This window comes from Chenopodium album, chromosome 20 (assembly GCF_948465745.1).
Source record: "Chenopodium album chromosome 20, dcCheAlbu1.1, whole genome shotgun sequence".
Classification (NCBI taxonomy): domain Eukaryota; kingdom Viridiplantae; phylum Streptophyta; class Magnoliopsida; order Caryophyllales; family Amaranthaceae; genus Chenopodium; species Chenopodium album.
This window is the reverse complement of record NC_137853.1, coordinates 6,510,355-6,535,364: the sequence shown is the minus strand read 5'-3', so window position 1 is coordinate 6,535,364 and position 25,010 is coordinate 6,510,355. Positions and strand designations below refer to the sequence as shown.

At 34.8% G+C, this 25,010-nt stretch overlaps 2 protein-coding genes and 4 non-coding genes across 6 annotated transcripts; 1 reads left to right on the top strand and 5 right to left on the bottom strand.

The window, feature by feature from the left end:
• Positions 1 to 7,491: 7,491 nt before the first annotated feature.
• On the top strand, positions 7,492 to 12,255 carry LOC145596688 (heat shock protein 83-like). Its single transcript, XM_081652909.1, has 4 exons — positions 7,492 to 7,632; positions 7,736 to 7,877; positions 8,675 to 8,955; positions 10,550 to 12,255. Exons 1-4 carry the CDS (start codon positions 7,492 to 7,494, stop codon positions 12,086 to 12,088), a joined length of 2,103 nt encoding a protein of 700 aa, XP_081509035.1. The 3' UTR covers positions 12,089 to 12,255.
• TRNAA-AGC (transfer RNA alanine (anticodon AGC)) lies at positions 9,106 to 9,178 on the bottom strand. Its single transcript has one exon. It is a non-coding gene; the product is annotated as a tRNA-Ala (tRNA).
• Positions 9,524 to 9,596, bottom strand: TRNAA-AGC (transfer RNA alanine (anticodon AGC)). Its single transcript has one exon. It is a non-coding gene; the product is annotated as a tRNA-Ala (tRNA).
• On the bottom strand, positions 9,936 to 10,008 carry TRNAA-AGC (transfer RNA alanine (anticodon AGC)). The gene has a single exon. It is a non-coding gene; the product is annotated as a tRNA-Ala (tRNA).
• TRNAA-AGC (transfer RNA alanine (anticodon AGC)) lies at positions 10,312 to 10,384 on the bottom strand. Its single transcript has one exon. It is a non-coding gene; the product is annotated as a tRNA-Ala (tRNA).
• Positions 12,256 to 12,765: 510 nt separating the features above from the next.
• Positions 12,766 to 23,368, bottom strand: LOC145596687 (uncharacterized). The gene is made up of 9 exons (XM_081652907.1): positions 23,236 to 23,368; positions 22,447 to 22,576; positions 20,382 to 21,266; positions 18,477 to 18,528; positions 15,455 to 15,547; positions 15,290 to 15,338; positions 14,160 to 14,433; positions 13,903 to 14,032; positions 12,766 to 13,057 (listed from the first exon to the last, which is right to left on the bottom strand). Exons 1-9 carry the CDS (start codon positions 23,366 to 23,368, stop codon positions 12,974 to 12,976), a joined length of 1,830 nt encoding a protein of 609 aa, XP_081509033.1. The 3' UTR covers positions 12,766 to 12,973.
• Between the last annotated feature and the right edge of the window lie 1,642 nt (positions 23,369 to 25,010).

Here is a 25,010-nt window from a genome sequence, read left to right as displayed (position 1 = left end):
TGACCGCCTTGGCTGCATTCAAAGTGGGGCGGCCAAGGATGACGTTGTACCCGGTCAACTCTTTGACAACAAGGAAGCGGACGACCATGTCTCTTCCCTCTCCCTTCTGCCCGAAACGGATTAGAAGATCGATCCGTCCAACCGGATGAATAATATTCCCCCCAAATCCTACCAAGGGGTGAGTGATATCCTGGAGAGCATCTTCTGGGAAACTTAAATTCCTTAGGGCAGACAGGCTGATGATATCGGCCGAACTCCCCGTATCAATCAATATCCGTCCCACCTTCAAATCTGCTATCTTCATGACAAAGACCATGGGATCATTGTGCAAAGCCCTGACCTCTCCACGGTCAGCCTCACTTATGATCACTTCAGGAAATGGCTCGGCCTTTACGGCGTCCGTTTGCATCACATTTGACAAATTTCGAGCGTCCTGCTTGATTCCTTTCATGGTAGGGCCGCCTAAAGCAAAGCCTCCTGATATCACGGCCACAAATCCTGAATCAGTGCTATTCCCATCATCTTCCTTGTCATTTTTCTTATCACTTTGTTGCTTTTTCTCGGACGTGTTGTCTGTCCGTTTGAAGGTGAATTTGGACTTGGTCACATAGGGTTTCAGCAGACCCTTGTCGGCCAACTTATCCAACAGCCTCTTCAGATTGATACAATCGTTCGTGTCATGACCTACATCCTTGTGATAATGACAATACTTGTTCTTGTTTCTGTACTGGGCCGAGCCTCTCAAAGGCTGGGGCTTCTCAAACTCAAACTTGTCTTTTATCTCCATCAAAATGGAGTAGCCATCCTTGTTGAACTCATACTGAGGCTCGTACGTCTTGCTTTTCTTTGACTTGGGTTGCTTGTCATCAGCCACCCAGATTTCTTTTCTTTTGTTTCCTTCTTTCTTTCGGTCGGCCGAGTCTTGCTGAGAAGATTGCTTCTTCTCAGCCCCCTTGGCCGGCTGTTCTGATTTGGTGAGCGAACAAAAGTCCGCGGCCTCAATATAGGCTTCGGCTTCCCGCAATACGCCTGCGTATGACCGAATCTTTTTCCTTACCAAATCGAACTTAAAACCATTATGCCTTAATCCCCGGAGAAATTCTGAGTATGCCATTTCATCCGGAAGATTATGAATTTGGGCTTTTTCTTGGTTAAATCTTTGGACGTACGAGCGTAGTCCTTCATTCTTTCCTTGAACAATTGTTGCCAAGTTGAGACTTGTCTTTCTTGGTGGGATGTTGTATGAGAAATTTCCCACGAACAACAAACTGAGGGTAGTAAAACAATTTATGCATCCGGCTGGAAGGCTGTTAAACCAATCCTGGGCCACTCCCTTAAGAGTGGCCGGGAAGCATCTGCACCATGTGGCATCATCTACACTTTGCAAGTACATCAAATTCCTGTACGAGGTAATATGCTCCTCTGGGTTGCCCGTACCATCATAGGCACCCACTAGTACACTCTTCACTTTTGCTGGTTGAGGGGACGCTAGTATGTCTTGCGAAAACGGAGGCGGCTTATCTCCCAAATTCAACAAACGCATCTGCCAATCGATGGGCTGAGGCTGCGCGGACGTTCCAGCCAGGTAGGGAGCCTGGCCGAATATCTGGCCATACGGCCCATATTGCCCAAAGACTTGGGGAGTTGGCTGTATCAACCCATTGAGTACTTGAGGGGGCTGATATTGTGATGGCTGAACTGGAATGGGAGTGACAGTATGAGCAGCCTGACTTCTGCTGGAAACGGCCGTGTTGGTGTATTGAGAGAAAGATTGGTTGGAGACTTCATCCGGCATAGTTGGGGTAGAGGCCGTGTCAGAGTATGCGGCCCTCTCCCTTTGCTTGTGCCGAATGTAATCCCTTGCGTCCTTGAAACGCTGTGACGGCTCAGTCTCCACTCTTTTCGGCTGTCTGCCCCTCCCCCCAGCCGACTGTGTTTTCGTCAACAGGCTAGAGAAGTTGGTCCGTGGGACTCGGGGAGACCTTCCGTGCGGACGACTGTAGGGAATATTTCAAGCATTACGATAACCCCAAACTTGAACCCCACTGTGATCATACACTAAAGTACGGTGGCGTTCCAAAGGGAAAAACAAAGAGCAAAAAGAGTCGCCAACAAGTTTTAGGAACTTGTAAACCCAAAAGACAATCCAAAAGGACCATCAACTACTCCATAAGGTCTAGAACCAAACAGGGTCCGGGGATGAAGGTACGAATCCAATCTACAAAAGAAAGGACCCGCCCTATAAAAATAGGCCTCTACTTTGTTCTACTCGTATTCATGTGCGCTTTTCGAATAACATACAAACATTATATTAAACCTACCCTGTTTATCTATGTTGGTTGAATATTAATGCACAAATAAGACTATTATTGGCGATCACTTGAGTTAAAATCACATTAGCCTAAACCAAATTAATAATTATCTTATTAAGCGTGATTTCAAGTACAAATTCCCTTTAAACCTGCATAGAAGGCGTGATCAAGCAATAACAATAAAATAAAACAAGCAACATAATAAATCAATAACCAATAAACAATAACAGCGGTGATAATAACATGATATAATAAAGCTTAAACATAATAGCAAGATCCTAGGCATGATACTAACAAGATTAATAACAAACCCTAGCATGTCACTAAACAATAAAGATCAAAGCTTTAAACCTAACATGGTACTAACATGATATTAGAAAAGATAAGAGGCACCCTAAACATGATACTAGAAAGCATTAAATAACATCCTAACATGATACTAGGAATATTAAACATCCTAACATGATACTAGGAATTATAAGACAATAATAAACAAATCTAAACATGCTTTCTACATTGAAAGAGAGTAAAAAGATTACATACTTTGAAGCCTCGTACCTCTTTCTAATAACAAAATACACAAGTTAGTAAACTTCAATGAAAATAATAAACGATAATTAAAGAATCAAATAATTAAATTGAAATCAAGTTAAACAAAGTTTAGACTAGTTTTGGACCAAACCCTCAGAAATTATCAACCTTTCACGTCTAGGGCGAAGGCAACTTCGAACTTGGCTAAGAGACTCTAAGTCTTGTGAATGCGGAATATTGTTTGTAAAAAGGTAGTTTAGAAATAGAGAGAATAGAGAGAATTAAGAATATTGTTTTTAGAGGATTCTGAATGATTTCTGAAAACAGGAATTCGGACGCTATTTATAACGAAAATAATCCGGAAAAACATAGAATTTGATAAGGAATAAAACTCCACGTTGTCGCCAGGAATTAACTCTGTCGCGACGCGACAATGTCTGTCGCGCAGCGACAGGGTCTGTCGCGCGGCGACAGACTTGTCGTTTGGCGACAGCCTGTATTAGCGCGTTTTTCTTCACGCGGAATCCGATCTTTAATCAACTTGATCTACGGAATCCGTACAGAAGATAAAATATATTTTTAAGATAATAAAACCATATTTTATTCCAAATAAAAATCTTTTAAAGACAATTAATTATTAAATCTAACAATATTAGAATTAAAAGGAACTTTCTAGAAACTTCTAGAAAACTATAATTAATCCTAATAATTTTAGGAATAATAATTAATATTGGGCCCTCCTCTAGATCATTGGGCCGTATTAAAATAAATAACCGGGCCCAGTTTAGTATTTTGGCCATAACTTCCTCAATATTCATCGGAATCGGGCTTATAATATATCGTTGGAAAGGTCTTTTCGAGCTCCATCCATCTACACCATTATTGGACCCTTATCATGGACCAGAATAAACTGGAATGGACGTTTTCAAATAAATAAGGTCATTTTCAAAAACAGAGAGAGAAGAATTTAATTAAAACTAAACCGCAACACTTGACTTTCAAATCACTTTCACCTAATTCGATAATAACACAACGTGCAAGGCATTCATCACTGGGTTTGGTTTTGGGGAGACACAAATGGGTGTCTACAACGACGGGATGGGGTGATACCAGCATCAGTTGCATTGGTCTTGTTGTTTGCTTTCTTGGAAGTACCTCCTCCCCCCTTTTGCTGGTTAGCGGCCAACTCTTTGCGGAGCTTAGTCAGCTCGGCCATTAGGGTAGCTGGGGTAACAGGAGGTTGTTCGGCCTCTTCAAATGAGGCAGTCAAAGGATTGCTTGAATGTATGGTAGTACGTATGTCTTCTACATATCCGTCCTCGCCTTGACGAGGACCAGTATTAGGTGTCTGACCATCTATTGCCATAACGGACGAGTATCCCCACAGACGGCACCAAATGTTTCGGGGTTTTTTGTGAATTCCTCGGATACTGGTCACGTTTCCTCTGACAATGAGACTCGGACACCTGCAAGACAACGAATATTCCGGTGATCGGAATATTCGCCTCCGACAATCAAGTTAGTGATCGGAAATCGGAAAAGATAGAGAGAGAAAGTAGAGAGAAGTTGGAGCTTTTAAATGCTCTATATTTATGTTATGTCCTAATCCACCCCTCCCATCATAAATGATTGGGGTATTTATAGGGGTGGGAACATGTGCCCCTCTAGGGTTTGCACCCTAGAATGTCGTGACGTGATTGGCTGCGCAATCAGGGGTCGCCACGTGTCATGGGGGGCGCCGTTTTACGGCTTTCAAGGGTTTCTCGGGATTTGGGCCTGATGTAATCAGGGCCTTTTTCTCTTTCTGATGTTGTATTGTGTATTTAAAGATAGCTGACATGTGTCACCCTGTCAGGTGGACACGTGTCACACTCTCATAGGGCCACGTGTCGCCTTCTTATTGGGCCACGTGTCACTATGAGATTGGGCCACGTACCTGGGGTATTTTTACCCTAAACAGTTGAGGCTCAGGAATATCAAAATTTACTTTTTCAATTGAAGTAATGCACTACTTTCTCTGTTATTTTGTAGTTGAAACATTTTGACTTTTTCGCAATTTGTAAACATGGTCTACGTTATTTAGTTTATTGTGATTTAAAATATTAATAAATCATAGTGGCATATGAGATTTTGTTATAATCCTCTCAATATATGTCATACGTACTATCAGCTATAATCTCTATTTATATTTTATATTGATAATTAGAGATATATGTATAAATGCTACGCTTAATCAAAGGTGTCAGTTAGCACTTTGGAGAGGGAGATAAACTTGGACCAGCTAGTGTACTCCTTACGAGTTCGATCGATTTGGTATGCATTCCAATAGCAGACCGAAAGATGCACTTTCGTCTTCAAACATCTCAGCCCATTTGAAAGAATAAGAATTTTAACTTTATAAAAAAGTGATAGCAATTATCAATGCAACTTTAAGCCCAAGTGATTACAAATTACATGATCCAGACCACAATCGCAAAGTTACAACTTTTTAAAGGCATGTTTGAAATCAATCTATCTATAAATGATACTTTAATAGCAACAGCGAACATCATCCCTTATATATACACATGTCAAATTGTGATAAAAAAATTTCCCGCCATGTATGTGATGTCATCAATTTTTAATATATTTTTTTTTATATTTTTGTTATTTGATAAAACTTTGGCCAGGTATTTCACTCCAATCCAATTTTATAATTTTGCTATTAATATTTCAATTACTAATCTACTATCCTTTTTTTTTTTTTGTAATTTGGATTAGTACTCCTTATATTAATTAATTTTTAAACTTAATCTTATAACTTTGCAACTTTGACCATATACCAATTTATATTTGTCAAAATCATGTATCGCACGAGAGTACAAGACTAATCTAGCAGGAATAATAAATTAAGGGGTAATAAAAGTCAAACTAAAAAAGGGCACAAGTGAGTAGAGGTATTATTGTAAAAGAGAATGTGTTTACAAATGGAGTAGGAGAAAAGACGAGGGAATTATTACTCTCGTAATGGGGGTAATAGTTACCCACCCTCCCCTAGTGTTACTATTACCTCCACAATGAAGGTAATAGTTCCCTTTTCTTTATCTCTCACCACTCCATCACTACATAATTTTCTTAAAATCACACCATTACTCTCTCATTTTACTTCATATTCACATTCACTTTCTTAAGTTTGACTTTTATTACCCTAGTAATACATTATCTCAATCCAAGCATGCCCTAATTAAAGATGGCCCAAAAAAGTAGCTATTCGGTTTTTAAAGTGCTATTTGTTAGGAAATACCGGAATTGGGCGACCTAGAAACGGTGGGGATTTAGTTTCAGCCTTTTAGCCAATGATTTGATATGGAGTAGACTTGGTTATTGGACAAGTTGGGTCATGGTCGGTACAGATCAGGTAGACTTGGTTATTAGGCAAGTTGGGTCATGGTCGGTACAGATCAGGTCAAGTCAAAGAGGGTCACTTTTTATGGGGTCAATAGCAAGTCGGGTAGATAGGGGTCACAGGTCAATAATGGACGGGCCAAAAAACTATAGATACTGCACAAAGCCATAATTAAGGGTCTGTTCTCATTTCATGAACTGAACTGATGAACTAAACAGAGCTGAACTGAATTGTTTATGAAAGAAGGAAATTAGGAATTGAACTGAACTGAAATTAAGTTGAAGAGAGCATGCCCTAATTATATATGAATACGATAATATCTGTGTAATTAATTTTTTTTACATTATCTATTTTGTTTATATATCATATTGGACAAACATTTAGGTCATATATTGACCCTACCAAATAAGGACTTACATTGCCCATTAAAAGTCCATTAAGCTTGGTCTGCCATATTATCACTGGACTACCCCTGCCAGTAATCACGTGAGTATGGCATTCTAGGAAAATGTGATAGAATTAGAATTCTTTCTGGTATGAGACTCCATACTTAAAATAAATTGTTTAACTGATGCTTGACATCATTTTTTGTTTAGTGTTTTGATTGTTTGAAAACTGAAAACCAAAATTAGAAAACAAGAAAATGTGCTTTTATTTTCTTGTTTTCAATTTCAAAAGTATAATGATTTTAATAAATTTGACCAATTTTTAATTCGTTAAACAATATCATACGAAGTATAATTTTATAAAACAGAAAACCATAGCGATACCAAAAGAACTTTAAACAATAAAATGAATGAAAACAAACTTAACAACATTCCAATTCATTTTAAAAGTTTCAACTAAATGATTTGTTAAAAAAATTGGGATAAATTGACCAATCCAAACGCCCAAACCCAACACTTGATAATTCCAAGAGGATTAAAACCGTAAATAGGATTAAAACCCTAACACAAATTCCAGTAAAATTAATTAGATAGGGGTAAATCCGTAAATAATTTGAAAAATGAAGAAATGTCTAGAAAGCGGGGAAACACATTCCAAAACCTTCCATGTACTACGTGTCTACGTACAATCAAGAATTGCCGCCTTAAAACCAAAGAATTTACCCGAAAATCCCTCCCTTTTCATTTTCTATATAAAAACTCTACTCCTCCTTTCTATCTCTTCTGAAAACAAATAAATATCATCTGCATTTCTGCTAATCCATTCACAAATCATCAATACTTCTCAATTTCTCGATAATCTGCTAATAACTCATCAATGGCGGACGTCGAGATGTCAGGCGAACGAGAGACCTTCGCATTTCAAGCAGAGATCAACCAGCTTCTCAGTCTAATCATCAACACTTTTTACAGTAACAAGGAGATTTTTCTTCGTGAACTCATCAGTAATTCTTCTGATGTAAGTTTCTCTCTCCTCAAATTCTGATAAATTAAGATGAATTTGTAATGTTAATTGATCGATTTTGTAATTTTTGGCTGATTTTTTGTTCGTTGTGTTGTAGGCGCTGGATAAAATTCGACATGAGAGTTTAATTGATAAGAGCAAACTTGATACTCAACCAGAATTGTTCATCAGAATTGTACCAGATAAAGTTAATAAAACTCTCACTATTATTGATAGTGGCGTCGGAATGACCAAAGCAGGTACGGAGTACTCTGCTTCATCTCAAATTATCGTTTCAATTTTATTTTCTGCGTCACTAGAATGTTTCGTTATTCGATTGCTGAATTATTTTGGTTGAATGATGTTTGAATTTTCTTGAATTTATTGTAATTTTAATAAAATGTTTAGATTTTAGGGTTTTTACTTGACTGATTAGGTTTCGTAATGATTTCGATAAATCAGTATTACTGTATATAAATTTTCATCTATCTGTTGATTTATGTATTGCAATTTCTGTGGGATTATCTCATTGTCTGAATTAATTTCGGCAGTTGTCATCCATAAATGTTGATTTAATGAATTTTGCTACATATGAAGGCTTAAAATTACAAATACATAATATTAATTTCAAAATTCTTGATCAAATCATGAATCGATTGTTGTTATTATTGAGTTATTTAGGCTAAGATCACTTATACTCGTACTCCATGTCATTTGATAGAATATACGATAGATATTCTAGTTATTCTGTTATAGTAGGAGATATATTTTGTGAATATTTGTAAATATCTTTTGAGATTCCTAATGTGATTAGGACTCACGATAGTAACCCTATATATATTGATTAATGGAATACACTCCAATCTGAGGAGTTTAGAGTATCTAACATCATTTTCCTTCATCCTGATGATCACTTGAATACTTGAATGTGTTCGTTTGAATTTGTTAAATTCGCAGTGTTAAAAACTAAAATTGTTAGCCTTCTACGTACAACTCTGTTACTTTTCCTCGTGGGGAAAAAAATATTTGTGTGACAATTGATTTTGGATGTTTTTAGAGCTGGTGAATAATTTGGGAACAATTGCGAGGTCCGGAACAAAGGAGTTCATGGAGGCTCTACAGGCAGGTGCTGATGTGAGTATGATTGGTCAATTTGGTGTCGGATTTTACTCGGCGTATTTGGTTGCTGAGAGGGTGGTGGTGACAACCAAGCATAATGATGATGAACAATACATTTGGGAGTCTCAAGCTGGGGGTTCTTTCACTGTTACTAGGGATATCAATGGAGAGCCTTTAGGCAGGGGCACCAAGATCACCCTCTTCCTCAAGGATGATCAGGTAAAATCTTCATACCATTCTTTTGAACTTACTAAATTGTTCAATTGTTTGTATATGTATGCTTTTGGCTAGTATAGCTAGTAAAAATTACTGAAGATGTTGAACATCTTATCATATTTTATGGATTTTTAAAAAATGTCATTACTTAAGTGGAGATGCGGGGTATCGATCCCCGTACCTCTCGCATGCTAAGCGAGCGCTCTACCATCTGAGCTACATCCCCATGAATGTGCATTTTTAACTGTGATCAAGCAAGACTATAGAAAAGTGTATGTTATCTGTGCTTGATGTCAGAACATTTGGATTATTATTTGAAATGGTTGGATTATGTTGAAAGGTGATGGAGGGCACCAGCTTGCTTTTGTTAACATTTGTTTGCAAGTGTAGCTAAATTTTAGGATTGGCCAGAATTGGTCTTCAGACTTAAAATTCACATTTATTCACTGAAAATGACAACTTGTATAGTTGTATGAGGAAAAAAGAGCAAATGAAAACTGTATTCTGTTATGTGCTAATTATAAGGGTTTTTGTGAGGGGTCACAAAAAAGGGTTAAAATTGGATGTTGATTGGAGATGCGGGGTATCGATCCCCGTACCTCTCGCATGCTAAGCGAGCGCTCTACCATCTGAGCTACATCCCCATGACTGTTATAGAACCTTACTTTTTTTGGCTGTAATCAAAGGAACAATAGCAAAGTCCCATGGGTTATCTCTGCAAATTGCCAAAATGTTGGATTATTTTTAACTCAGAACCTGTGGTTGGATTTACTTGATGACAATGAGTGAGTCTCAGGCTTGTTTTTGCTATCAACTAAATTGCAGCTTAAATTCAGGATTGGCCTAACTTGTATACTGAGTTTCTGACCATGAATCACGTCTGTTTTCTGAGAGCTTCAACCTGCATGGAAAAAAAATAAAAAATTTGAGAGCTTTAATTTGAAATGGAAGGAGCGTTGAGAGGTCAAAAGGTAAAACTTGAATGGAGATGCGGGGTATCGATCCCCGTACCTCTCGCATGCTAAGCGAGCGCTCTACCATCTGAGCTACATCCCCATGAATGTTATTTAGCTAAATAGCTATACCTGAGTGTTGAGTCCAATGAACAAGTAGCATAGAGTTACAAAGTGTGTGCAAAATATGAAATTTTGAATTATTGAAACCTTGCTGTGAGATAGTATTTGTGGGGTTTGTAATGAAACCAGCTTGTTTTCTCTACCATTGCTATTAGTGACTACTAACTGGAACTCAAGATAGCCCTATGCTTGTCTGTAGATGTTTGCAACATAAATTCCTGTATGTCATGAAATAACGGGTTAAGGGACTGCTGAGGATTTATAAAAAGGTAAAGTTGGCAATTGGAGATGCGGGGTATCGATCCCCGTACCTCTCGCATGCTAAGCGAGCGCTCTACCATCTGAGCTACATCCCCATGGATGATGGTACACTTTTAGACTTTTTATTTCAAAAAAAAATATTGGGATGTAAATGAGAAGGCAATTTTTTTAAGCTACATTGTGTGTGTTGTCATTCCATATTTTGGTAAGATGTAGCCGTTTGTTGCTGCATATATAAATATGTTTCAATTATTCTGCAGCTGGACTTCTTGGAAGAAAGGAGGATAAAGGACCTTGTGAAGAAGCATTCTGAATTCATAAGCTACCCTATCTACCTCTGGGTAGAAAAGACTACTGAGAAGGAAGTCAGTGATGACGAGGAGGAAGAAAAGGAAGAAGAAGGACAAGTTGAAGATGTGGATGAAGACAAGGAAAAGAAAGGCAAGAAGAAAAAGATTAAAGAGGTGACACATGAGTGGCAGCATATCAACAAACAGAAGCCAATTTGGCTCAGGAAGCCAGAAGATGTAAACAAAGAGGAATACTGCTCATTTTACAAGAGCATTACTAATGACTGGGAAGACCCTCTTCACTGGAAACACTTCTCAGTCGAAGGGCAGCTCGAGTTCAGGGCTATCCTTTTCGTTCCAAAGAGGGCACCATTTGATCTTTTCGACACGAAGAAGAAACTTAATAACATCAAGCTCTATGTCAGGAGGGTGTTTATCATGGACAACTGTGAAGAGTTAATTCCAGAGTACTTGGGATTTGTCAAGGGAGTGGTTGATTCTGATGACTTACCCCTGAACATCTCCCGTGAAACGCTGCAGCAGAACAAGATCCTTAAGGTCATAAGGAAGAATATTGTCAAGAAATGCATTGAAATGTTCAGTGAAATTGCTGAAAACAAAGATGATTATGCCAAGTTCTATGATGCATTTTCCAAAAATATCAAGTTAGGGATTCATGAGGACAGCCAGAACAGGGCTAAACTAGCTGACTTGTTGAGGTATTACTCATCAAAGAGCGGTGATTTAATGACTAGCTTGAAGGACTATGTTACCAGAATGAAAGAGGGCCAGAAAGATATTTACTACATCACGGGCGAGAGCAGGAAAGCTGTTGAGAACTCTCCCTTTCTTGAGAGGCTTAAGAAGAAAGGCTATGAAGTTCTCTTCATGGTAGATGCTATTGATGAGTATGCTATCACGCAGTTGAAAGAGTACGAAGGGCACAAGCTTGTAGCTGCTACAAAAGAGGGATTAAAGATTGAGGAAACCGAGGAAGAGAAGCAGCAGAAGGAAGAGAAAAAGAAGTCATTCGAGAATCTCTGCAAAGTGATCAAGGATATTCTAGGTGACAAGGTGGAAAAGGTGGTGGTTTCTGATAGAATTGTTGATTCGCCTTGTGTTCTTGTGACCGGGGAGTACGGATGGACAGCTAACATGGAGAGGATCATGAAGGCTCAGGCACTGAGAGATTCAAGTATGAGTGCTTACATGTCAAGCAAGAGAACTATGGAAATCAACCCAGATAATGGTATTATGGAGGAGTTAAGGAAGAGAGCTGAAGCTGATAAGAATGACAAATCTGTCAAGGACCTTGTGCTGCTGTTATATGAGACTGCACTTCTGACCTCGGGTTTTAGCCTTGATGATCCTAACACTTTTTCTGCAAGGATTCACAGGATGCTGAAACTAGGGCTGAGTATCGAGGAGGATGAGAATGCTGGTGATGAGGAAATGCCATCACTGGAGGAAGATCAAGCTGAAGAAAGCAAAATGGAGGAAGTTGACTAAAAAATAGAATTAGTATGGGGTTAACATTCTTGCATGATCAATGTTTTGAATTGCAGATCTGGTTGTGACTTTGCGAGGTCTTCAACCTGTTTTCTTTTGATTATGGAATACCCCCTCGTATTTTTTGGCGAAAATACAGGGCTGTATAAACTGAAATATCGACGCTTGTAAGTAGCACATCATATGTGAGATATGTTTGATAATAAAAGCCTTCAGTTGCTCTGTAAAATCTGGAATTTCACTTGATTTCTATTATGAGTATTATCCTTCGTGATCTTCCACCCTGTTTTAGAAACACGATTAACAGCTAACACCACCAAAAAAAAATTTTGGATTTAATTGCTGTTATAGAAGCATGACGGATAAAGAAATGCAAAAATTAATTGCTGTCATATAGAAGAATGACAAATCTGCTGGTTTTAATTGCTGTTATAGAAGCGTGACGGATAAAGAACATATGGACGATGTAATGATGTACTCGTATCAACAAAACATATTCATCACTACACAATCAAGGAGCAACAAGGGGTTATTTTACACCTCTACTTTTAAGTAGTTGTTTCATATCTCAAACGTACTGAAATTTTCGTTCTAGTGCTTCAAACTGCGCATTATAATCAATAACGTGCACATAGTATATTCAGACGGCAATAGCAAAATTTTAGCATAGACGACAATAAACAGAAGCTTAAAATTGTGGCCATGCAGATGATCTCTTGAGTATTCACAACATCCACCAACCAAAGAAAAACTCAAGGTACAAGTAATCATTCTAAAAAGGAGCCTCTTGCAAAATATTGTAATGATTATAGCTTCAACTCAATCCAAAATTGTCAAGACATTCAAAACTGGAATAATCCTATTCATTTCATATTAGTAGAATTTTCAAGGAAGATTTGAGCTTGGTGGTGCAGCACCAAAGCTTCCAGCTCCACGACCAAAGCCTGGCCTTCCACTTCCACTAGGACCCTGTAAAATGGAATGATATGATAAATAAATTACTAATCATAGACAAATGTGGTACTGCAAAATACTAAGTATAGAATTTGACCATCATACAGAGAATATAGGGTAAAACCCTTTACGGACATTATGGTTTGGAAGGGGAAAGAGGGATGACAGATCTATCCCTGAGACGGGATATAATCATAAAACCATACACCCAAAAGGATAATTTAGCGTATTCACATAATAAAAATTAATAGTAAAAAATTCCCACGAGGCTTATGATGAGTGGTAAAGTGGCAATATATACAGACCATGATATCAATACAAATTATTTTGCCCCTTATTAAAAAGTATCAACTTAGCTTAGACAAAACTGGAGCTATCAGCTTAGCTCTCTTATTCCAGTCCACCATTAAAAGCTACCTAACTAAAGCAATCAAGACTCCAGCCCAAGATAAGTGAATCCAAACACCCTTGAAGAGACTCAAACATTGTAAACTTATCTAATGACAGTTCTCATCTCAGTACTTATTTCAACTAGGCCAAAATATAACTAAGCCAAGGTATAAAGTTCACACGTCCTCATCACATACGGTATATCTCCTTAAGAATGTACTCATGCCTACAGTATAAGCAATAGGAGGCAGAGCAGCTAGTCCTTTAATAAATAAAATTACATTCATTATTCAAAGAGATACAACAATATCTTGATCAGATATTTGATTATCAGATTTGGGGTCAAAAAACATACCATGTATGATCAAAACCATATCAATAGGACAGTAATACGCAATTAGCACAATCAACAAGCAAAAACTACCCCAGATACACATATGCATTTAACACAGTAAAAAATTCACTCTTACCCCAAAAGATGGTCTGTAGTCAGCTGGAGCACCACCCTTCTCACTGAAATCACCTTGCCCACGAGGTCCGGAACGGTAGCCTTCCCTATCACCAAACCTAGGCCTGTCTCCTTCAAATCGAGATCCACCACTGATTGAAGTTCACCAACAGTACAATTAGGTAAGCGAAGAACAAACAATGAAAGCATGTAGCATATACAAATACCATTCAATTACACGACTTGGAGCATTCAGATAAAAGAAAAGTAGGCAATTACCGTGGGCCAGGTGCGCCACCCATGGGCCTGCCAGCAGGTTTTGCCTGCTTCTTCAAGGTAGCAGGAACAATCTCTGATGGAAGGTTGAGATAATTGCGGAGAAATTCAATACCCTCATTGGTCAGATACCAGTAGTAGTGCATCCAAGCAAAGGTTTCCCTCACATACTCCTTTGACTTAAAGCTTTGCATCAGCTTGATCACTTGTAGATTAGGGACATCAATGTCTGGGTGCTTGGCCAAGTTGTAGTCCTTCTTTGCAAAGCAAACTCCCTCTGATAAAGCCACATTAACACTTTTAAATCAGAACAACAAACTAACATCTCGAAATCATTTTAATATAAGAATAATCCCTGATGTCCAGGTCACTGAAACCCTAAAAACAGTCAATAGCACATAACAAGCAACAACAAGTCAACAATACAAGGAAAGCTCAACCATTTATACTCAGCATATAAAAAGCAATGCCATTGTAAGACACAATAGACAAAGTAGCACAAGAGGTATGCTGGTGAATCAATTCATAATAGTAACTTAACACTCTTCGTCACCACATTTGACATTCGTTATTCGACCAAGTCGGCTTAGAGGATTATTTTCTGTACACATACGACAGTAAAAATCACAATCTAATCACCTTGCTGAAACAATTCTTAAGGAAAAATTTAGAAATGTTACAGTATCATCAATTCAAATGATGATTCTTGAAACAGTCATAATAAATGCAATCTTCATTCAACCAGCAAAGTCGAAGCTGAATATCTCAAAACTAAATTAGTAATACTCTGTATTCAGCTTACAAAATAAACACCAAATGCAACCCAGATTCATCAGTTCCTTAAACTCCCAATAATCCAATAGTAAAACAAACTAAAGCTAAAGCAACTTCATGCTAAAATCTACATACAAAAACCCAAAATAACAAAATTAAACATTTCAGCTGTTAAATTGATAATCAACTACAAACCACATTAGCAAAAACCCAGTAAATCTTATCCTTTTCGATATTCTAAACAACTAATTTACCATAAAAAATGAAAAATAAATGGGAAAAATACAGTCTTTTCATATAAATTAGCATCCACAATATGAAATGTTGTATAACAAACATAATTATGAGATGGAGATTACCTTGGAAGAGGTACTTGCTGATCTCACGGCGGTTTTTCTCAGTGATAATCTGTTCAACAATATCCCAAAAATTTTAATTAATTCAATTAAAAAAAAAAAAAAATTTGCAACAAATCAGAAAATCAAAACTAAAACAGCGAGTGTGAAATAGAAATAGGGGAATACCATGGTGATGGGAAGAAGAAGACGGGTGATCTGGGAATCGATGTAAAGTTCGAAACTTTGCAAAGAGTTTTCAAGAGAATGCCGCAATACTAACTTCAAATAATAAGCTTAAATCGCTGAGAAACCCTAGTTTTCTTCTTTCCTTTGTTTTTCTAACACCTTTTTTTTCATTATTTTTGGGCCACTTCCACGTCATTGGGCTTAAAATTAACCATTTTCCTTATTTCCGTAGGTAAACAAAGATCAACTATGAATTCTTAATTATATATGGCTAGACTCTAGTCTAGGCATCTTAGCCTACACCCCTCCCTAAACTCATCGTTTAACACCCCTTCCCCAAATGCTCACTTTTACAGTAACTACATAGTAATATCCGTACTATTTCCCCCACCCCATATATACAGAAGAAAAAAAAAACCACTATCATTTCACTTTCTCTCTCCTCACCCATTTTCTACATTTTCTCTCTCTACATCTATTTTTTGCATTTTCAAATCTGAAATTTCTATGAATTTATGACAAATTATCAAAAAAAAATTGTTTAGTTACTACATAATTCAACTAATCAAGGTCGAAATTCAAAGGAGTAAGTGATTTTGTTCATAATTAGTTCAAAAAAGAGTATAAACCCTAGTTTTAGTAATTTTTTGTTGCAATTGTGTTACACGATCATCATCGAAGTATAAAACATAGAAAAAGATTATGAACTATTGCATTTTAGTAATTTTTACTAATTTTCGTTTAAAATCTAGTATCTGAACAAGTAGCTTTTGATTTTTGGGTATGAACTATGAAGTATTCTCTTTTTTTTTTTTTGGGGGGGGGGGGGGCAGTTGAAGGAAATAGTTTCAGAGAAGAACATCAAAGAATCTGGAGAAAAGTAAGCATTAATTGAATTAGTTCGTAGCGTTTCTTTTTTACTGAATGTTCATTTCCATTTCAATAAATGTTCATTTATATACTAGTATACAATCATTCACATGTTAATAGATGATTAATATAAATATATTACTACATTTATATATTACAACATAGTCATTGTATTAATGTTCATTCTTTTTCATAGTTTGGAGTGGAAAATTATTACTACATAGTCATTGTATATATAAATGTTCATTCTTTTTCATAGTTTGGAGTGGAAAGTTATTTTAGATGAATATTCATTTGTATTTTGGTAGATGTTCAATCGCATAAAAGTATATGGTTTTCACATATTAATATACGATTACTAGAATTTTGATAAATATTTATATTTTGGTCATCTTCTTCAAATATTTCATGCTCGGTTAAATTTTGAGTTTCAACATATGTCTTTTTTTCAGATGGATGTATGATAAATCACATATTGATAGCTTCATCAAGTGTTATTTACGTATATATTTCATGTTCATTGATTGATATCTTTCATAGGCATTTTTTAACTAATGCATGTTCATTTATATATTAATAGATGTACATTTTCATATTCAATTATGTAAATATGTTCATTATTGTATTAATAGTTGTTTATTCCATATTAATAGATGATCAATTCTACAAATATATATGTTCATTTATATATTAATATATGTTCATTTCCATATCGATCATTTCAATTGTTATATTTTCATATTCATATGAAAATTGGTTCATTTCAACACTTATTCTTGCTCATATCTAACTACAAAAATCTTGTTTTTGTCTATTAGTTAAACAAAGAATCATGGATATTTAGCAAGGAAAAAAAAAGGAAGATCAGACGACAAAAATAAGGAAATCAAGAATGCATGGATTCGCGCAACATCAATATGTGTAGAATTGAATTGTATATTTAATATTCAATAGTTTAATTTTTGGTGATATACAATTTCTATTTGATTTTAATAAGAAGGATATAAACTTTTTGTTTCCCAAAGTATTATTACAAATCACATCGTTCAAAAGCAAACATTTAAATAGTATATATATAATACTAATATTTTTTTGACGACATTGAACCATCATTCACTAACTATATTAGAATATGTTCATAAACACACCTTAACGATCAATAGGAAACTGTACAAAAGTTAAACATTCAGTTCTTGAATCAAGTCACTCATAGGAAATAATATTTCTACACTTATTATCTTTATAACCCCTTATTAGAACAAATAAATCCTTTCATTAAAAATGAGCCATCCTTTCGCCTCTTACTCCTCCTAACTCTGATCCCAAACCTTTCATAAAAGCATACTCATTATACATTTTATAAGCATCATCTATCAAAGGAAATTGTTTCATCCAAAAATCAAAGTGACTTGCTTCTTAAAAATAACAGCATCCTCTATTCCCACTGCAATAATTAAACATGTAATAAATGAACAAATACAGTAGCAATAATGGTCAATTACAATAATGCATTTGATCAATTACAGTAAAATTACCAAATGTAAAAATATATATGATTATCTATAGTTACATAACTGAACATTATTAATGAAACTACAAAACAGTGATAATCATTAAAAGTTGCATGTACAACTTATAATTCCATAAACACAAGTGTATATATAAATGAACATTTATAATTGCATAATTGAACATTATTACAACAAAACAGAATAACAAATGTTAAACTATTTTTTTGGAGGGAATAAATATTAAAATATGTTCACTAGTTAAAATTTACATGAGCATCTTTAAAAGAATGAAAATCATTCAAATTTACATGTACAACATATATTTTCGTATACGACTACAATAAACCTATAGTTTACTACAGAAACATACATTAAACATAAATGAACATTTACTATTACACAAGTGATCATTTTTTTTACTATAATTATTTTTAAACGATACACCAATGTGATAAAAATAATCGATTTGGCAAAACAATAACAACTATAGATGTTCATATAAGACGCACAAAACTGGAAAAACAACAATCAAATAATAAGATTACAATCATAATTACAAAATAAAAACAATTACACAAATAAGAATCAAATTAGAAGAATAATACAACCAAAATTTTGAATCAACTACTAATAACAAAAACCAATACCAAAACCAGAGCATTATAATCAAAATTAAAATCAGTAGAACAAAAACTATGAAGTCAAAACATTATAATCGTACAATCACAATCACGATCAAAAGCAATTAAGCTAGAATCACAGTCACGATCAAACGCAATTGAGCTAGAAATTTCCATGGAAGAAGAGAGAGAAAAATTGGGGGAAAAATAAAAAATGCAGGAGAGAGAAAATGAAATCAGTAAAATAAGAGAGAAATAAAATGGAAATTAGGTTAAGAAAATCATTATATAGTTGCTTGAATAGAAAGTTAACAAAAATGAAAAATGAAGAAAGAAAAAAAAAAAACAAAAAAAAAAAAGTGGCAGAATAGTGCAATATAAAACGACGTAGTATCATGGGGGTGTAGGGAAAGCTGACTAGCCTAGAGTCTAGGCAAAAATTTGTAATGAATTCTAGCCTGTTATCTATAAAGGTGACAATCGAGTTGTTTGGTTACATAATATGCTATGGAGTAATATGGTAATAGTAATATTGATGATATAATCTTTATTAGACATCTCTCCAAATCAAAATACTGTCTAGGTTAGGCTTTACAAAACTAACTCCAAAAAACCCGGTCTATAATACTCGAAATGAAACTCAAACTCTTCTAAAACCAAATCACTTGATTTTATATTGACCCAACACGACAATCAATATGTCTATATTTTATTTTATTAGACTAAGCATATTAAACAACAAAAGACCTTCACTGGTCCTACCCGATCTGATAAGTCTAATCCAAACCAAATTAATGCGATCCAAACCCTATTTGAACAACCCAATTGCCACATCGATCTAAGCTTGTTAAATCCATTGGCCTACTGTGAAATCATGTGTGTACGGCATGTACCCACAAGAGTTTTATAAGATGATTCATTTAAGGCCCTGTTTGATTCACCTTAATTTTGCTGAACTGAAATTATTTTTACTGAACTGAACTTATTTTTACTGAACTGAACTTAATTTTACTGAACTGAAATTATTTTTACTGAAATTAAATTATTTTTATTGAACTGAAATTATTTTTACTGATTTTCAATTATATTTCTTCTTTAAGAAAACTGAATTTTACTGAACTGAACTTATTTTTACTGAACTGAAATTACTTTTACTGAACTGAAATTAATTTTACTGAACTGAACTTATTTTTACTGAACTGAAATTATTTTTACTTAATGTTATTTTTTTAAGGTGAAAAGAACAGGGCCTAAGTGTAACATAAGCTTTAATAAATTAAATTCCATAATATTATGATTGTATTCATATTATATTCAAGGCATTTGGTACGTGGGATGGTGGACGGATAGAGGGAGTGGGGGAGGATAGAAAGAGAATTGCTAAATGGGGTAAGAGTAGATAGAGTATACACTCCTTGTTTGTTTGGTGTTGGAAAAGATTGAAAATATTAACAAATGGACTAAACCACCATTTCATCATCAAGCTGTTGAATTCATTATATCATTTTGTATTTCGACTCAAGTAAAAAAAAAAAAAATACACTTCATGTACGGTTACGTATAATAGATTACATCGTGTAAAGTTGAGGTGGAGTAGTAACGTCGCTGCACACCTCAAATCCCTGTAATATAGGCTAGGGATTAAATCTCATGCATAAAGCTCATTTGAGGGATTTCCCTTATCTTCCTTCTCAAATGAGTCCCCTTCTTCTTACCTTAAAAAAAAATAACTAAGTACATCGCATCATTTATACAAATTTCAAGTTAGCACCTCACCACACTCAATCATTGTATATATAAATAACCAATAAAAAATCAAACCCAAAAAAATGAAAAAAAAATTCTCCAAATCAAGCCCTTTGTTTGAATTTGAAAGAAAAATCAGTAAACTCTATAGCTCGATCATTTTGCAGATCAATTCCTCACAAAGGAGAAGGGAAAGAAGAAAGCAATGTCCCTGTGTTCGACGACGAAGACGGTCCAAGGTGATGCTCCTCATCACCAATATTGTTAAGAGTCAAACCTTCTACTTGATCCCAAAATAATAAACTAGGGCAACTTTGTGATTCAATCATCCCCCATCCATTAACACCCACCAATTGATCATGATGATCGTTGTCATGTTGCCTTTGCACGCATTGATTGACCGCCATTCGATAATGTTCTTGGTCAATACCTTCACTTGTACATGATTGCACCTCATTTGGAACCATGCTATCCATACTATCTACCAAACTTGGCATATAATTATTGCTATTATTGTTAGTAATTAAATCCAATCCACTAATAGTACTTATTGTACTAGTAGTGCAATTAGTAAATATTGGCATATTAGTAGTAGTGCCAATATTAGTGAATATTGGTATGTTACAAGAATTCCAAATTTGTTGTTGATAAGATGTACTTAACCCCATGGCATTACTACTAGTAATACCAATGTTGTCACCAATAACGGGGTCAATTTGGGTACTTGTGTCGAACATGAATAAAGGACAAGAGGAAGGAATTAGGGTTGTGTTATTTTCTTGTGTGGATATTGTGTCCTCCTTTGTGGGCCCATCTTGATTCACCCCGTGAACTGAGTCAGGTCCAAACCTTATGATAAACGGGTAATTAGAGGAGCCGATGGCTGCCTGGGCTTGCGTGGAAGTGGTGGTGGTGGTGGAGGTGGTGGTTGCGTTCATGGTTGAAGGGGCAGACGACGTGGAGGAAGAAATGGGCTTTCGGATCTTTTTCTTGATCCATGAATTCCAATAGTTCTTAATTTCATTGTCTGTTCTTCCTGGTAAGTGACTTGCTATATGTGCCCACCTGCATATCATTCAAATGGAGATAAGTCATACATATAGATATATCAATGCAAACTAGCTATGTAGATAATCTTAGTATTCTATTCAAACAAATCTTACCTTATTAACATAAGTTACTCTTCAAAATATAATTTCAAAGTACATACTACTATAACACTATTCTATAACCATTCACATAAAATAAAGTAACTGAATTAAAATAATAATGTAAACAGGAACGGAGCGAATATATAGTTATTATTTTTAGTCAAGTATATAGAGAATTGACATATAAGACAGTTTACGTGAAACGTACAAAAACGATGAATATAAGATGATTATAATATTGAAAAGGATGATGTTACAAATAAATCCACATAAGGAATTGAAAGAAAATTGAAAGTAATACTATAGATTGATAGTTCATACTTGGCCAAATATTTTGTATTAGTGGTAGTTATTAGTTGACAAAATGAAAGGAAGAAAGGGAAGTAATTAGGCAACTTATTAATAGTGCTATGATGTGAGAATTCCAACTGAAAGACAAGCCAAAGCCAGCCAACCTCAAACTTGCTTCAAGGTGTATTAAGCATGTGTAATAGTTTTAGTATTCTAAAGGAAAATTCTTTGTACAAAAAAACGTGCATGAAATTTTCTCATAAATAGTATAAACTTAGTGTACAAGATACATTATATTATTTGAATATTTAGAGTTGATGAAATTCTACTCAAACTTAGTTTAGAAGCTAATGTTCAGTTGCTCAGCAATTAATCAAGTTGGTAGTTTCTACTGTTTACAAATCAATTGATGTTGCTTGTTAATGACAATAGAAGTGAGAAAATGAGGGCTAATTAGAATTTATGGTCTATTTGCAAGTATGCAACAACTTGATCAATATGTTGTATTCGAAAAAGACATCGAGTTCATTCAATTCTTCAAATGATAAAAAAAAAAAAAAAAAAAAAAAAAAAAAAAAAAAAAAAAAAGTCCATTGAAAACATCTAGGAGATGAGGGTTGATCTTGATGAGCTACATATAGTGTTAGTTATAATTTTTTAATCGATCGAGTGATTTTCTTTTTTTTGACAAGTGCGTGATCAATTTCATGTTATAGTTTTATTACTACTAATAACAATGCATTAGTAGCCTTGTATTGCAAGGATAATTATGAAGGGAAATAAGTAATTTAAAGGAGTTGAACCTGTTTCCTACAACTTCATGAAGATTGATGATCAATTTCTCTTCTTCTGGAGTGAACCTTCCTCTCCTTATATCAGGTCTTAAGTAGTTAATCCATCGTAAACGACAACTCTTGCCACATCTTTGAAGCCCTAACCCCAGAAAATTTATTAGAAATGAAGACATTGTTAGAATGTTATGTATAGCCGTTCAAAGTCGTAATGCATGTACGTACTTGATTAAATAGTCCTATCAGATATATATACTATGAAAAACATAATTAAGTACATACATCTATATGTTTTCCACTATTTTCAATCAAAATGTGACCAAATTATAAAAACTTAGATAGATTTTTGTCTGTCTTAGTTGAAACCTAAATGATGAATGCATGATCCTAGCTATGATATTTTTGTTGCTCTTGTTTCAATTATATATTATTCTTAAGGGACTAAATAGCTCAATTAAACCTCATTTTTTCAATTCATACATAAAATTAGACTAATATTAGCCGCTTAACATTTAAAACATTACATGCATATTAATTTCTTTTTGTTTTTTGAAACCACATGCATATTAATTTAGATTTTATGTACATACAACAAATAACACCATGTTTGTAGGAGCATATACTCTACCAAGCAAGTACCAACACATGCACATGCATCACAACAGACGTGACTAATGTTTGATGGGAGTGCATGCTCCGAAGAAAGAGTCATATAAACTCTCTCAATACATAATTAGTAAGAAAGAAATCAAACTATAAAATTAAAGACTAAATGAGGGAGCGAGAAGGGGGAGTTCAAACCAGCTTTCTCAGGGACTTCACTCCAACAACCATAGCCATGAGTTGAAATATATCGCATGAGCTTCTCGTCTTCCTCGGGTGACCATAGTCCTCTCTTAACCTTCTGTTGATTACAACAAGAATGGTGCCCCATTTTCGTAGCTATACACAAGTATTCACTACTCCTTGTGCTAGCTATGTAGTTAAATCCACACTTCCACACTATTTAAGTAGTGAATTACAAAATACAATTAAGAAACTAATTAAACTAGAACTTTTTAAGATGAATAATCAAGAAGAAAGAAGAATTAAACGAATAAAATTCAAGTAGCAAGTCTCTCTCTTAGTTCAAGCCATTTTTGTATATATATGGTATTTGTAAAAAGAGCCGACATTTGAAAATGAAGGAGGAAGAAGAGGGTCCAATGCATGGGACCAATTGCATCTAAATCTAACCCCTTTAAAATGACCTTTCATCAAACTATACATGTTTTCCATCATTTCTCCAATGAAAATAATCTTACTCTACTTCATATTATAAGAATTATGTATTTTAATTATAATTTTGTTACATATAACAAACTATCACGTACACATTGCATAATTATTTATAGACATACCCTGTCCCACTATGCTCCCTCTATAGCAAGTAGAAATATGCCACGTCAACATCAAAACTCCGAATTGAATTTCACCCTTGTTTACCTCGATTCATTTGTCAAGTGATGTACGTATCATGCATGATTGCATGATACATGACATGCAATTGATCTAAACTCCATAAGCTAAGGCGCATCGCAAGTGATGATTGTTTCACTACATGCATTGTAGATGCTTTGTCTAGACAAGGTCTATACAAGGATAAATGAAGGGTGTATGGGTGGCCATATATGTATTAAGTATATACATAACTAGCAAGTAATAGTGTTACACGACACCTCATCAACGTACACTTGTTGTATACTTCCTCCATTTCTTTTTAGATGAGAAGTTCAATATAGGCACACACTTTAAGGAAAGGTGAGAGAATACTAAAGCAAGTGGCTAAATCATGTGCTGCTTACCTTATTTAATCAAGTTTGTAGAGGGTTCAACTAAAAATATATTTTCCAAAATGGAGTACTCGTCAAGCCGACAATTAAATAAAACCTTCTAAAAAAGAATACTTGTCAACTAAAAAAAACGGAGGTAATATATATGTAAAAAGTAGTCTACTACGTAGTAGTACGTATGAAGTATTAAAAATCACAATTAATTTTTTTATTTTTAAAAACTGAAATCATAACTAAATTAAGATTAATTAAACTATCTTTATATTTTATTAGGCACTCAAAATTCCCCTTCGTATGTTGAAGTAGCCGAAGGTGTACTCCGTAGTCCGTATACATTGCTTATGATCTCTTATTTAATGGAATGGAAATATATACAAGCTTACAACATATTGAGGTTAGATCCGTAATCATATTAAGTTACATCATACAATAATAACTAATTAGTTTAATCCAGCATAATGTGTCAAAAAAAATAAAAAAATAAAAAAATCCAGCATAATATATACATAGTGGTAGTTAATTTGTTATGCTCCTAAATTTTGCTTCTATAGTTACTTTGAGCATGTAAAGTCATTTGTTGCTTTCTATTGATTTAAAAGTGGATTAGATGCCTTTTAAATTAAATGAGTGTATGCTTTTTCAGTTTGTACATATGGACATAAAGGTATACTATATATGAAGACTATGTTGATACCAATCAACATTTTACATAGGCTAGTATATGGTTGTTTTTCTTTGAAAAGT